The 15,225-nt window shown below is 38.8% G+C and overlaps 1 protein-coding gene across 2 annotated transcripts in view; it reads right to left on the minus strand.

The window, feature by feature from the left end:
- The window catches only part of klf12b (Kruppel-like factor 12b), an 85,062-nt gene that overhangs the window by 13,996 nt on the left and 55,841 nt on the right, over positions 1-15,225 (minus strand). The window contains exons 5-6 of one of the 2 annotated variants that reach the window (XM_007890738.2): positions 13,147-13,282; positions 10,755-10,820 (exon numbers count right to left, since the gene is read on the minus strand). In XM_007890738.2, coding sequence (XP_007888929.2) covers positions 10,755-10,820; positions 13,147-13,282 — 202 coding nt within the window. The remainder of the gene's footprint in view (positions 1-10,754; positions 10,821-13,146; positions 13,283-15,225) is intronic. The other variant, XM_007890739.2, reaches the window with a different exon arrangement.

Raw genomic sequence — 15,225 nt, forward strand, 5'->3', positions numbered from 1 at the left:
AATATTCGCATATACTACCAACATACCATGAACCTTTATAAAAAACTGGTTAGGCCTCATCTAAAGTACTGTGTTCAGTTCTGGGCACCACACTTTAGGAAGGATGTCAAAGCATTGGAGGGGGTGCAAAGGAGATTTACCAGGATGGTACCAGGAATGAGGGACTTCAGTTATCAGGAGAAGCTAGAATTATTCTGTTTGGAGCAGAAAAGGTTAAGAGGAGACTTAATAGAAGCTTTAAAAATTATGAGGGGATTCAATAGGGTGAACAAGGAGAAACTATTTCCATTGGCATGTGGGTCGGTAATCCGAGGATTCCGAATTAAAATAGTCGTTAAAACAAAAAGAGGGGAGGTGACGAGAAATTTCTTTACACAGCGAGTTGTTCGGATCTGTAATGCATTGCCTAAAAGGGTGTTGGAAGCTGATTCAATAACAGCTTTTAAGAGAGAAGTATATAATTATTTTGGGAGGACAAGTTTGCAGGGCTATGGGGAGAGAGCGGGGGAGTGGGATTGCTTTGGGTAGCTCTTTTCAAAGAGCTGGCACAGACACGATGGGCTGAATGGCCTCCTGTGCTGTATAATTCTATGATTCTATGGTATCAAGGTAAACTTTGCGAATATTCCCACTTTGCCATAGAGAAAATTTTACAGAAGACACTTGCATTCCAAGCAATATGCGACACTTGCACCATCTAGTGGTTTAAAGTTGAAAGACTATAATATGATTTAAATTGCTATAAAAACCTTTTCATTAGGGATCAAAAAGTCCTCCTCTTGAAAGCAGCCTAATTTCTGGTTGAAAAGTACTATGCACCTTAAACAGTGTTTTCAGAAGGAAATTCAACATGTATCATAATGTTCAAGGCATCTGCTACAACCTTAAGAGCTGTGGTCAGTGTGTAGCAGTGTGGTCAGTAGTATGTGGCATTCCCTGCTGGAAATGTAGTTTACTTCACAAGGTGCTGTTTGTCCTGTCTGATGCCACATTTCATCCCGAGTGCTTTTTCAACCCTCGTAAAACATTTAAATGCAACAATGTATTGTGAAAGTATAATTTTGTTGCTTGGAATTAATGCTTTTGTAATCATAGAATCATACATTTACAATGTAGAAGGAGGTCATTCGGCCCACGTAATGGCCACCAGGCACACAGAGCAAGTTGTTCATTCAATTGCCCCTCCCCTTCAAGCCTCTTTCATATACCTGTCAATTTACCACTTGAAACCCACCATGGATTCTGCCTCTACTTTACTAGGCAGGGCATCCCACATCCCAATAATGCTCCATGTGAAAAAAAGTCTCCTTAGCTCTGCTTTTGTCCTTCTTGTTATATCCATGTCCTCTAGTCATTGACTCTCCTACCAGTGGAAATAGATTCTCCCTTTACCTCGTGAAAACCCCTCATACTTTTTACACATGTTCTTCTAGTTACTCAAACTTGCTTTTAACAAAAGGAAAGCGACATTAAGCACTGTAGCATTCAACTTTGAACCACTAGATAGTGCAAGTGGTGCAGTTTGTTTGGAATGCAAGTGTCTTGTGGGGAACTTTGTACCTTTATATGGCAAAGATGGGAATATTTGCAAAATTATGCCTTGATATGTTGGTAATATTTTCATGGAGTGAAGAACCTGCATTATAATTAGAGATTGCCTATGGAGGAAACAGGCAACTCATGAGGTCCACTGTTTAATTTGAAAGCGATTTAAAATCATACTTTGAATTTTATTTGAAACTGGATTTTGATTTAAAAACAAATATGGCCCCTTCCTCTTCCTGTCAATATATATATTTTAGTCTTCTGCTGACTGGTTATTTTTTTGCTACCTGATATTTAATTCTCTCCCTGTTATCTCTGATCATATTTATTTTCTTTCATTTCTTCTGATCTCTTTGCATGGTGGTCCTCCCCAATTTTCCCACAAATTATTCCGGTTGAGAATGCCACATGTAGAATACAGTGATGTACAAAAAACACTGAGGTTTCAAATCCTCAGCAATATAAACATATTGCAATTTTATATAGAAATATATGGGATGGAAACAGGCCATTCAGCCCAATAGGTTCATGGTGGGCCAACTAGTCCATCCAGACTGGTCCAAATATACATCCCAGTCATACGAATGAATGGTTATAAAATTATTTTAAAAAGATTTTTGTATGTCCCTGATCTTGGTAGGTTTCCAGGAATGCTTGTGGCTGTGGGATTAATTTACTCACCTTAGTCAGTATCGGTGCTTATTCTGGCAGTCTGATGAAAAACATATACCCAGTTACGAGTTCGCAATGGTGAACATATTAGGTCCATGGTTCTTTAATAGTAAGAAAGCACTAATTACTGGTAGCTGGTGAGGTGGGTGTGTTATTGGTGTTAAGGAAATGATAGTTGTTAGGGGAGCTAGGTCAAAATGGGGAGAGGGGAGAAGCAGGGAATCTCAGGCATCTGTACTGGGACATCCTCTTGTGCCTTGGATACAGTGATAACTTGACTATTTTAAAATAGTTACATTTGAGGGGATAACTGTGGAATTAGAGGAGACAGCAACAATTTTACAAAGCTAGCTTGATAAGGTATGCACATGGGCTGATAACTCTCAAATGAAGTTCAGAAAAGTTAAATGAAAGGTATTTCATTCAGTACCAAACAGTTCTCTGACTTCTGCCTCTAGCCAGGGCATTCTGAAGTTCAAGTCCTCTCACTCTGACTTCTAACTCTCTCACTTTGACTTCTAACTCTCTCATTTTGACTTCTAACTCTCTCACTTTGACTTCTAACTCTCTCACTTTGACTTCTACTTCTCTCACTTTGACTCCTGCCTCAAACCTCTTTCCAAACACAGAGTTAATAAGGAATAAGAGGATGGAACCCACCAAATTGGATCAGACAATAACTTTTTTTTATATACAAAAAAATCAATCCGCGACTGTTTGTGGGACACTCCTGTGCACAATTGGCTGCCGCAAAATATACAGCCAATTCACTTTACAGTATATTCTGTAAAGTGCTTTGAGATGTCTTGAAGATGTGATAAGGTGCTATATCAAATGAAAGTATTATTAATGGTGTTAATTGACTCAACACTCACCATGTCAAAACAGTGCGAAGCAGCAATAAACAAGGCAAAAAAGATGCTGGCTATATTACCAAATCAGTTGAGTTCAGATCCCAAAAAGTCATGCTCAAGCTGTATAGTGTTGTGTACAGTCATGATGATTAATAGGGTTGCCCAGGCCATGGAAACATTGAGAGGAGAGCAATGAGGATCATCCCCACTATTTGAAGAATAAGCTATGTATGAGCAATGGTTATACAAGATGGGGCTGTTCATTTTTGAAAAGAAATGTCCTTATATAGAGATACACAACGGGATTGAATAATTATGACAGAGGGGCAAGAGGATACAGGTGTAGGGTTGCAAAGAACAATTTCAGGACAAACACGATGAAACATGGCTATACCTGGAAGGTAATTAACAACCTGAAAAAGTCACATCACAGGATGCTTAACGTCCAACAGAACAATGTATATATGTAACCCAAACTGTCTGGAGGGTATGTCTGTAGAATTAACACCCTCAGATAGCTGTTGCAAAATGTGTGCACTTTTGTCTCTCATATCATATCTGGAAGCAACTTATGAACACTGCCTCAGACACATTCTGTTTCAGAGGTGTCGGTGGGAACTTTTGAACCCAGATGTGTCAGCACATCAAAGACACATTCTGTTTCAGGTGTCAATGGGCACCTCCTCACTGTTAATATACTTTGCTGATACACATACAGCACACAGAAGAGGCCAGTTAGTGTGGTCTGAAGATGCCATTTCTGAAGGATTCAGCCCTTCCCTCATTAGAATGTTTTCAGCTTGAAGGAGTTTGCTATAGCAACGCTCCAGATCTCTCTGTTCCCAGGCGTTTTGGCAGTGGGGATTTCTTTTCTCTTTGCAGCTATATCCGCCGTAGGTCTTACCAGAGATGTGTTGGCAGAAAATAACTAAATAATTGGTTTGTTTCATATTCCATGGGTCCGAATGCTAATTTTCACAGCTCACTGATGTGGGAATGCATTGCAGTCAATTGTCATTCCATGGATAAACACAGAAGGAAATGAAAATGTCAACAGAACTGGCCCATTAAATTGATAGGAAGCTGCACGTGCTCCGTTGATGGTATATTGCTGGTGATGTGGCACAGCTCATGTCTCCCAGTGGAGTCATAGGACTTTTGCACCAAGAATATGTGCTACCCATTATACATTTCATTTTGTTTTAATAACATTGTATAATAATTCTAATATTTAGTATAATAGTCATATATAATGTAATATATTTATTTGCATATAATATTGTAGAATATTAAGTGCAACATATTATATGTAGAATGAATGACCAGTAATTGCCCCTTGGTTAGCTAGAAGTAAGTTGTGTGACTCACAGTCACTACATTACACAGTCCATCCTTTGTAACGATTTGAGGTGTTTTGATGATACGATAAGGGACAATATCAAATATAGAGACTATTAATAGAATTTTTTTTAAAATGTGTTTCAGGACTATGGTGTTTGTTCTTTGAGAGGCCCTTTACTATATTCAAATAGACAATGTTGATATTAGAATATCACGTTGTACATTGATGATAACTTTGCTTTGATGTCAGTGCCACTAAGTGTAGGTGATAGTAGCACTGAGGCTAAAAGGGAAAGTTCCAGGCTTGATACATTAAAGATTCTGAAGTCTCAAATCGCTGGCTTGTAAAAGATCAAACTTGTCAAAGCATAAAGCCTTTGTTGTGATGAATAACAATGCTGTGTATTCTGTGACATTCTGTCTGTTCAGGGGATTGTTAAAGATCCCCTGGCATTATTCAGAAAGCAAAAGGACTTTCTACTAGTGCGTTTTGGCCAAAGATCCTCAAGATGAATTGGACATTTCTGTGCACAGATTGCATTCCACGCTTGTCACCTACACACACATGACAGCAATTGCCTGTGGAGTTCTTTGTGACGTTTCGAGTTTACAGGTGCCATATTAAATGCAGGGATTATTCTTTTTATTATCATAGATCATTGAAGAGTCTGAGATATACGTTGGTCACAGTGTCTCACAAATAAATTTTAAAGCAAATGAATGACCAGGGGCTGCCCCCTTCATTAACTAGATGCAAGCAGTGTGATAGCAAAACATCATCAGACATGGGAGATATGTTTAGAAAATAATACTCAAGACTTGTGTGCAACGTAGTATATTTGGCCTTTTGTTGAACAGATCGATTTCAAGATCTTCACACTCGTTTTCAAATTCCTTCATGCCCTGGCACGTCCTTTCCTCTCCGAACTGCTTACCTCCCCAACCCACTACCCGTTGTCTCCAATTGACTGGCTCCACCCTTTTGCATGTCTCTCATGCCTTCTGTTCCACTATCAGTGACTGTGCTTTCAGCCACTGCGGCCCGAAACATTAGAACGCTCTTTCTCTTTCGCTCCGTCTTGCCCCTTCCTTCCCCGTCTTCAGGTCGCACCCTACAGAACTTTCTCTTCGACCGTGCCTACGATCACCTCCCCCTCCACCGGCGTTATGCTCCACCACTGTCAAGCGCTCTGGGACGCTACCTTGCGTGAGGAGCGCTATATAAATGCAAGGTTGTTATTTGATGAATTATATTGGCACCATGTTACCCTGTTTTTACAGAGCGCTGCCTCTGGGTGGCGACTGTTGCATGTATGAAACAGTGCTGCACATCACTGCCTTCTTTCCACGTACAACATAATGCAGCTATACTGGCTAAGCAATGTCAACAAATTTCAAGGTAAAGGGGAGGGATGAGCGCAAGGTTTGTAGGTGTAACTCATTTAAAGCACTGTTATTTTCCAACAGATTCTTACATCTCCCTCTCCCTGCATATTAGAAGCGTCACTTCTTTATTCAAAATAATACTGGTTGTAAATCCCCCCCTGCACTCAACCGATCTCACTAACAATCTGTCAGTTGAAAGCAAACCAGAAGTCCATGTTGCAGGGGGCTTCATGAACCGTGTCATTAAGAATAATGTTGGGAGTATACCGGGTACATTCAATGTATTAATTACTGAAAAATAGTATGATTTGCTTTCATTTATGAATTGAACATTTGGAACTGGGCAATGCTCTTTCTTTCTGGCATTGAAGGAGCGAATGGCAGGATTTCAAAGTTCAGATTGGTCTTTCACTAGAAAGGAGACTGTTCACATATCACACTCACAAAATGACAGCCCCTCGAAGCATCTCAAAATAAATATCTGTGCAGCGCAGCCCGCAACATTTGTCCATTCCCGACATAGGGAATTCTTATAGATGATTAAATTCTTCACGGTGTGTGTGGTATGTACAGAAGGCTGTGGAATTTAATTCAGACCATACAAATCCAGTCTTGGTACATTTCCCATGTGAATAAATGCTCCACAGTACAACATAAAACAAAAATATCAACCATATAATAGACTATCTATAACGAATGTGAGCTACATCATATAGAAACTATACTGAAACAATAGTGATCGGTTAATTCACAAGCTTTTAAACACTCCTTTATCATAGACCATAGAGTTACTTTCCTTCACTGAATTATTAAATTGATGAATAATGTATAGGGAACAAACACTTCTTAGGTGGTCCTTAACAAGCAAAAACAAACCTGTTGACAACTATTTTAACTGATTATTTTTTCTTGAGTAAAGATAGCAAGAAAATATGATCCTTTTCTCAGAAAAGATATGAATGGAACTCTTAACCCCATATTATCTTGTATTGCCTGAGAGAAATAAACCTCAGAGAACTGGTCTTATCATAAATTCTATTTCATTTGTTATAATAAAATTAAAATGCAGTTAAAACTAGATGTTGATAGCAAAATGAGATTAACGCCATTAAATGAAAATAAATATAAATTGAACACAGATTTGATGCTCCTTTAAACAAGTTAAGCATTAGGCTTGTCTGGAAGCATACAAGAGTTTACGTTGCTGTGATTACATTTAACTTGGTTTGATATGCCATGAAGACTGTATTGAAATGTTTCCAGGCAAGGAAGATGTGATTTTCCCTGCAATGAGAGTTTGGTATCTGGCTCATCATAAAGCACTTTTGGGGAGAAATTCCACTGCAATCTCGACTTATTCTGTTCATGGATGATTTTAGATCGCCTAGAAATTTGGCAAATTGTTGAATTCAATCTTAACTTTGAAGTCTTCTTTTGTTGCTCTTAAAAGAGACTTACAGAAAACGGGCTTCAAATAACAACTATGTTTAAACATTTGTCAAATTCTGGACACTCAGAAATACTGTATGAATAGAGTAAATCTACACCAGGTGACATTTCTGCTCCTTTTTCTTTTGACTGTCTTACTTATCTTAAGATTGTGAAGTCTGCGGCTCAAAAGTAATTAATACCAAGCACAGAAAATATGTGTCATTTTCTTTGTGTTGCACTGGGAGCACATTCCTGTAGCACAAAGGTAAACGGGGTTTCCTTGGAGCTGAACTGGCTCCAAGGTGACATGTCTGGCAACGCAATATCGGAATCAAGCCAGCCCTCTATGGCAGTCTTGGTAGTCCAGCTCCTGAGCCAGGCCGGTCTGCAGTCCTTGGCAGGGCAGACCACTCACTAGGAGCATGGATTCTTCCACTCAGCTCTCGCTAAGCCTGCAAGCCAAATTTCTAACAGATAAGGTGATCCCAGCTGGACAATCAGTAGGAAAGCTTGCCAGACAGCACTATCAATGGCAAGCAATGTGGTTTTAGCTGGTTAGACTTGAGCAGTACTATAATGCACAATCTGGGATCCAGAAGCCTTTGTTTCTACCAACTACGCCTAATACTTTCCGGAATTAGGTAATTAGGATGCCTCCCTCTAGGGTGAGAGTGCACTTTCCATTCCAATAAACATCTCTGGAATTTCCATGCGTAGGGGATGCATAGAATTCTCAGTTTGGTTTGGATACTCTTAAGCATGGTGATGGGTTATTGCATGTGTCAATGACCCCCAAAAAATCCTGTAGCACCTTAAGGGTTACAGACATCTCCATATCAGAACCAGGCAGACAAAGTGCATGTCAATGAAAAAACAACTACCACTTCCTCTATAGAGTAGTGGCGGTTTGTCAGATCTCAAATTTTGCCACAATCTCAGATACCAATAATAGCCAGTTACTCTTTTTCTCACAGAAATCTGATGTCTGACATTGTATAGCTTTGGTACCCCAAATCATACTTGTATAAATTCAATTGAAATCCAGTAAACGCTTGTCTGGTTTTAAAGTGCTCTAAAAGCATTGCAGTATCTCCAAAATAGTGTTTGTATTGACACTTTTCATAAAGGAGGACATGAAAACCTTCAACTTTGTTTCTCTTTTCATCTCTGTAGGGGACATGTGCATCCCTTGGTTGAGAGGAAAGAGGTAATTACGTACTTCCTGCCCTCTGCTACTCCCTGACTGCTCGGAGGTAAGGTGTCAGGTTTGACTCAGTTGGTAGCATTCTCGCTTCTAAATCAGAAGGTTGTGGGTTCAAGCCCCACATCGGGACTTTGAATTCATGTGATCTAGGCTGACATCTTAACACAGTGTTGGGGCTGTGCTGCATTGTTGGAGGTGGGTCCTTCAGGTTAGACTTTGAACAAAGTCTTGTCTGCATGTCCAGGTGAAAGTTAAGGATGCCATGGCACTATTTTAAAGAGAAGGCACTTATTCCAGTATACTGGCCAACAATCTGCTGTATAAAATTGATCATTTACTTTATGGCTGTTTTGGGATATTGCTTTGTACAAACTGGCTGCTGTATTTATCTACAAATACACATTCACTACATTTTACAACAATTCTTGTGAGGCGCTTTGAGATGTCCTCCTGACATGAAAGGTGCTCTGTCAAACTGTGATGCCTGTCAATATGCCCTCTCCTTTCCCAGCAGAGAGACATGTAAAAGTTTCGGTCTCATTTCTCTTAAAAGTCTCAGATTGGAAAACAAAAAACTGTCTCACCAATCTGTTTCACTCCATGGGCCTGAAATCTCATCGAGATTGATTTCTCTTAAAAATTTAAGTTGGAGCAGTATCGTGTAAAATTCTTAAATTCAATCGTAATTTGGAAATTTATTGTGTTCTGGTTCCCAATACTGAAAGTTGCTGTAGGAGGAAGGCCAGCCAGGCTCTCCTGTGAACTGTCTCAAACACAGGCACACACAGCCCACTTCCTGCTGTTTGGCAGCTCACAGGATCACCTGTTGCTTTTGGCTTCCCGCCAGCCTGGGGCCTAACGGAAATGACAGAATCAGCTAGAAATTAGATGGTTCTGTTATTCCAAGTACCCAAATGAGAAAAATAGCAAAACAAACGACTGCTGCACAACCAGGTTTAGTAGGCCAAAATGTAAAACAGGCTATACAGAGAAAGTTAACAGCTACATTTTTTTTTGAAGTAAACAATACAGCTGTTACCCCATTCTGCTCAATTGTACCAAACAGTGAGTCACCAAAGACCTTTTAGAAACTAAGCAGTTCAAATAAACATTCATTTGAAAACTGTCAGCATCTTTCATCTTTATTTCTTTCCTTTAAATAGTGTAAAATGATATCCCCAGATCAGTTCTTAGAAATCTGGAGTTACTCATTTTTATAAATTTATGTAAAATCTTTTGTGTATTGGACATTCCATTAATAGACTGATGACCTAATTGTAATCACATGTTTAGTGCTTTGCTTTAAGTTCTTTTTGTCACTGGCTGTAAACACCTCTGAAATCACTGTGGACTTGGTTGTAGTTCCAGACCCCAATTAAGTTATTCATTTAATATTCTTCTTCTTAATATCAACAAATTGTTTTAGTGAGAGGAATAAACTAACATTAGGATTCAAGCACGAAAATAATAATCAGAAACGTGTGTTAGGAACAGTTTACAGGTGTAAAATTTCTTCTGGATCTAGATTTTCTTATCTAGCATTTCAGAGTATAGAATAGGCAAATTCTCATTTCAGAGTATAGAATTTGGCACATTCAGAATTATTTAAAGGGACTCATTAATATGTATTTAGTGATGCAAACTGCATTTCATAGCCTTGAATAAAATGGGCAAACCATTGAGATGAGGCAGTGCAAGGCATGGCACACAAAACACACTAAAAGAGAATAAAATCCAGCCTCAATGCTAAAATCTTTCATTGTTTTGAAAGTCTCCAATAAATCAGCTTTCTCTAGCAAACTGTTGTAAATTCATTAGCTGCTATCATTTAACTTTCTTGACTCCTTAATGGAATCAAACTGCTCATCGTGCTATTTATCACCAAATGTTATCAAAGGTTGCCTGGACCCTTATTTTAACCTTATAGCACTGTACCATCCAGTTTTATTTATAGTCTATTACATGCGTTTTAATTCAGAGGTACCAGACCATATCTTGGGTCAATTACCCTGTAGCATTCAATCATTCTCAGCTGTCACAAGGTAAATTTCAGTAATCATGCATTCAATAGGGACTACAAATGGGACATATCTGACGCAGACCAACTTGACATTAAAATTATTTTAATCTACTTGTTCAGGAAGATACAATGGTATTTAACTTATTTGCTGAATAGGAACACTTAGGAAATGCACTATTCTACAAGCTCTTTGTAGTCTATTGCATTTTAAAAGCCATGAACATTTTACCAATACCACAAGTTAAAAGTTAAAAGGATAAGTGTTATCAATTTTTCCTGGTTTAGAATTCAGAACACTTACATTCTGATATTGTTGAAGGGTGATTGCAGTAACTGCAGGCTGGGTTTGTGTTTAAGCCTCCCTTGACTGTGAAGAGACATTGATACATAACACACAGCATTAGAGAGCAAAACCAGAAACAAGTCACTAAACTGATATGGATTAGACAAGTTCTTCCTGTCCCTTCTTTCCCAACTCACCATCAGATTAGTGAGGATGAAACATGGACCCTCCCATCCAGTTGGACTGCGTAGGGTTGGTCTGACATTATAATAATAATAATAATAATCCTTGCATTTGATATAGTGCTTTTTACGTCGGGAGGACGTCCCAAAGCGCTTCACAGAACATACTGTAAAGTGAATTGACTGTATATTTGTGGGCGAACGCGGCAGCCAATTGCGCACAGCAATGTCCCACAAACAGTCGTAGATTGAAAATGACCAATTTATTATTGTTTTTGATTTTGGAGGGATTATTAGAACAAAACCGGCAGCTCCTCTGCAAACCAGATTAAAAACGAAACAGGAGACGGTGAGGCGTGACATTGGGCCATAGTAATCAGGAAATCAGATTTACTGATCTTCACAATCCTGTCTCTATCCATTATAAAATGAGAGCGAATTTTCATAAATTTTAATATTCGTGAAACCATAACCTTCATAATGTAAGCACACCTCTGGGACTTCAAAGGATCATGGGCACAATCACTATGATCACTGGGAATTGCATGCAAAGCTATTCATCTCGTATCAATGGATACTTTATAGTGGGTTATGAGGATTGTCACCCATCCTGAACGTAAATGGATGTCTATAAATTGCACGTCCTTCACGAGAATGATAAAGAGACGATACCTTATGCCAGGTCACCATGTCAGAGGAAGAAAACCTCCCAAACCGTCCTAATTATTATGGCTTGAGGGGTAATTTATATTTTTGGCAGAACATTTACTTCACATAAGTGAAGAGAATATCTGGGGGATGGGGGAGCAGAACTAATATTTTACATACAGTTTCCTATATACATAAAAGTAAGTTAATAACTTTTTGCATTATGCTTTTGGAGAGAGCCATTTCACATTTCAATCCCTCCACAGTCTTGACCCGACCCTACCTCTGCGATCCCTTCAAACCACGCCAACTCAGCCGCTCACTTCGCTCAGTGGACGCAGATCTGCTTCATGTTCCCTGCCTTACCCACCTGATCATCAATCGTCAGACATCCAGCTTATCTGTCCCACTTTCTGGAACTCCATCCTGAAATCCCTCTGACTTCCTCCCTCCCTTGCCTCAAACAAGGTAAATATTCAGTACAAATACCAGAATAAATAGACATATCTCATAGGTATGCATGATTCGTACGTATGCTTTTTAAATTTATGGACTTAGAAACTTGGTCTCTGTTTAATATCACCCCATTCATCACATACTTGAACTTTCTTTAACGTACATTGAAATTACACTAGTTTTATTAGAGCCCAATGATTGTGTTGAGAACATATTCTGCTTTTGATGATTGCACCAGACATTTTGTATTAAAGGACCACTTGCTTCATAAAAATATTTCTAGATCGTTTTGGTTACAAGCTCACAATTCAGTGGCATGGAAAATGAAGTCCAGTACAGTAAAACTCTCTTAAGTCTGATCTGTATAAATCATATAATCGCCTAAGTCATACATCTGACCAAGTTGAATCGAATTTCCTATTATTGTATTTGATCTCACTTAACTCATACTTTACACAAGACATATTAAAGATATGGTCACAACTGATATGACTCATGTGAGGTTTACTGTATTTACGTCTAGGGTAATACTGTAGTGACTTTTCATTTGTGACTGAAACTGTAGGATTCGCTATTGAAATTCACTAAAACAAGGTTGGATAGGAAATTTGCCTGCCTTGTCCACCCCACCATTTGTGGAAATTATATTTGTATAACGCCTTTCACGTCAGGAGGATGTCCCAAGGCGCTGGACAGTCAGGGATTTGGAAACAAGCAGGGGTTTGGGTTCAAGAGGGGAGGAGAGCAGGGAGTGTAGAGGTAGGAGGATGGCCAAAGGCTCGGTCAAAGAGAGGATCTTGAGACGTGCCTTGATGTAGGCAAGGGAGGGAGCAAAGCGAAGGGAATGTGGGATGGAGTTCCAAAGGGTGGGGGCAGAGAGGCTGAATGCCGGTCCGCCGAAGGTAGGGCTGGCTGGGCATGGAGTATTGAGCTCTTTCCTGTGTGTCACAAACAAACCCATTAATAACAATCTTGGGACACTCCTTTTTTTTGTATAAATGCTTAACACTTTAGTTTCCTTAATGGTCTGCCACATTAATAGTGAAACGCCCATTTACAGAGACCGTTTACAGAAGGTGGAACATTTGTGTACACTGTAAAGTGAAATGAAGAGTTGTACTTACTCTTGTACAGCCCTGGCTATAGAGAGCGCTGTGGAACCAGTTTCATTAACGCTGTCCAAGGTCACATTTGGCAGGTCATCATCTTCACTATCACTTTTGATATGCCTGGGCGACAGGGTTCTGGAGTCTAGTTGTGCTGCAGATACAATTATCAATTGAAAATGATCATAGCTGTGACATCAAGTATACTAATTTGTCCTTCTAAATAAATAAGAGTTTGAATTGATCATTGTGCTGAAATTACTACAGTACAACCATCTTAACACCACAACCTACTTAGGAGTGTAATTTATAATTTGAAAAATCCTGGTTCAGTGAGTAATACATTAGTTAGCTCTGCATTTAAACTTTGATGTATAAGACATAGCTTTACTTTTTGATCTGAAACATTGTTCAACATGCAGGAAACCCCTATGGTGAGCTACGCTGCTGGCATATATAAACTGGATTGCTCTTTTTGATTCAATTTGATTCAATTCTGAGACCTCCAGTAGATTTGTCAGACACAATCCAATGCTTCTAAACCTACCCCAGCACTGGCTTTTCTATTTTTTCATTGTATATTGTTATCGTCTGATAAAATGATCTTGAACATTTGACATACTGTTCAGATATTAGACTAACTTCTGGTCTATAAATCTAGAGATAATTAATTCATGCCTAATTCCTTTCATGATTATCAGAATATTCACTGCACTTCAGTCCTCAGATATAACCTCTGTGGTTCACAATTTTGATGGGAGCTACATCTATTTCCCCTTTCATTTCTGGAATGTATGCAACCCAGGTCCAGGTGCAGTGAACTGTGCATATTTATTTTCCTGATTTCTTTGTGATACAGGCTTTACAGTGGTCTACATATGTTATAGATTCCTTTGCTAAAATAACTAGATAAGGATTTATTTTCAGTCTTCATTTGCCAAAGAGCAATCCAAAGAATTAATTTAACACCAATTTTGTATCCTGATCTCCTTCATTAATATTCCTCCCTACTTATCTTATGTCTTTCACCTTCTTTCTAAGATATCTGTTTGACTTCCTCATACACCATCTACAATCTTCTTTTATATTCTTACTTCTCCCTATTTATCCTATAGTTCTACCAAATGAGACAATAGCCAAGTATGGGTCAGGTTTCATTTACTACCTATTCTATTAAAATGGTTCTATTTATTAGTGCATCAAGATTGCCAGATACAGGAACACTTGCAAAATCTGTAGAGATACGACAATTTGTTTGTAAAATGTAAAGTGCATTTGTCACCCTTATTTATAGGCAGTTGTCAGTTTGCCAGTCAAGCCTCCCTTGTGTGAGACCACATTCCAGCTCAGAAGGGGTTTGGAGACTCCTCCCTTTTTACACTGCTTGTGGTATCTGCTCACTATGACAACCACAGCCAGAATAGTTTTCTCCTTAGCTCAACAGCCTAACATGCTGAGGTTTCTTTGTGTTTCACTCCATGGTGAGTGTAATTTGAAAACAAAATTACTAATGAAAATTATTAAATACGAAGCCAGAAGGGCTCAATCACTTTTGTGTTACCATCTTTTCTTTTTTCAATCCAGGAACAAAAATATGAGACATAAAAACAGCCTTATGCTTCTTATTCTTTATTGTTTTCAGAACAGAAGTTTGATCAGGATATATACTAACAGATAGCTTGTTTTTCATTAACATTACCACTGCCTCTCTCCTTCCTCCAGTTTGTGAAACATTTTTACAGTATAAGAAAGGCAGTTTTGCAAACATGAGGTGGTGACTCAGAAAACAAAGAACTCTGTGTCTGAACACAAACGAGACAATAGAACAAGAGGACATAGGTTTAGAGCTGTAAAGGGCAATTTCAAGACAGATATCAGAAAGTTTTTCTTTACGCAGTGGATAATCAACGACTGGAACTAGCTAACAGGAAAGGTGGCAGAGGCCAGGACACGGCTCATTTAAAAATCAACTTGATGCTGAGATGGGATGGTAGGGTGGGTGTTCTGGAAGAATGAGATCAGTTGGGATGATCCAAGACCAAACTTGTGATTTTGTGAATCTATCCTTATATGTCTTTCAGGCCTTTGTCAAGGAAG

This window comes from Callorhinchus milii, unplaced genomic scaffold (assembly GCF_018977255.1).
Source record: "Callorhinchus milii isolate IMCB2004 unplaced genomic scaffold, IMCB_Cmil_1.0 Scaffold4, whole genome shotgun sequence".
NCBI lineage: Eukaryota > Metazoa > Chordata > Chondrichthyes > Chimaeriformes > Callorhinchidae > Callorhinchus > Callorhinchus milii.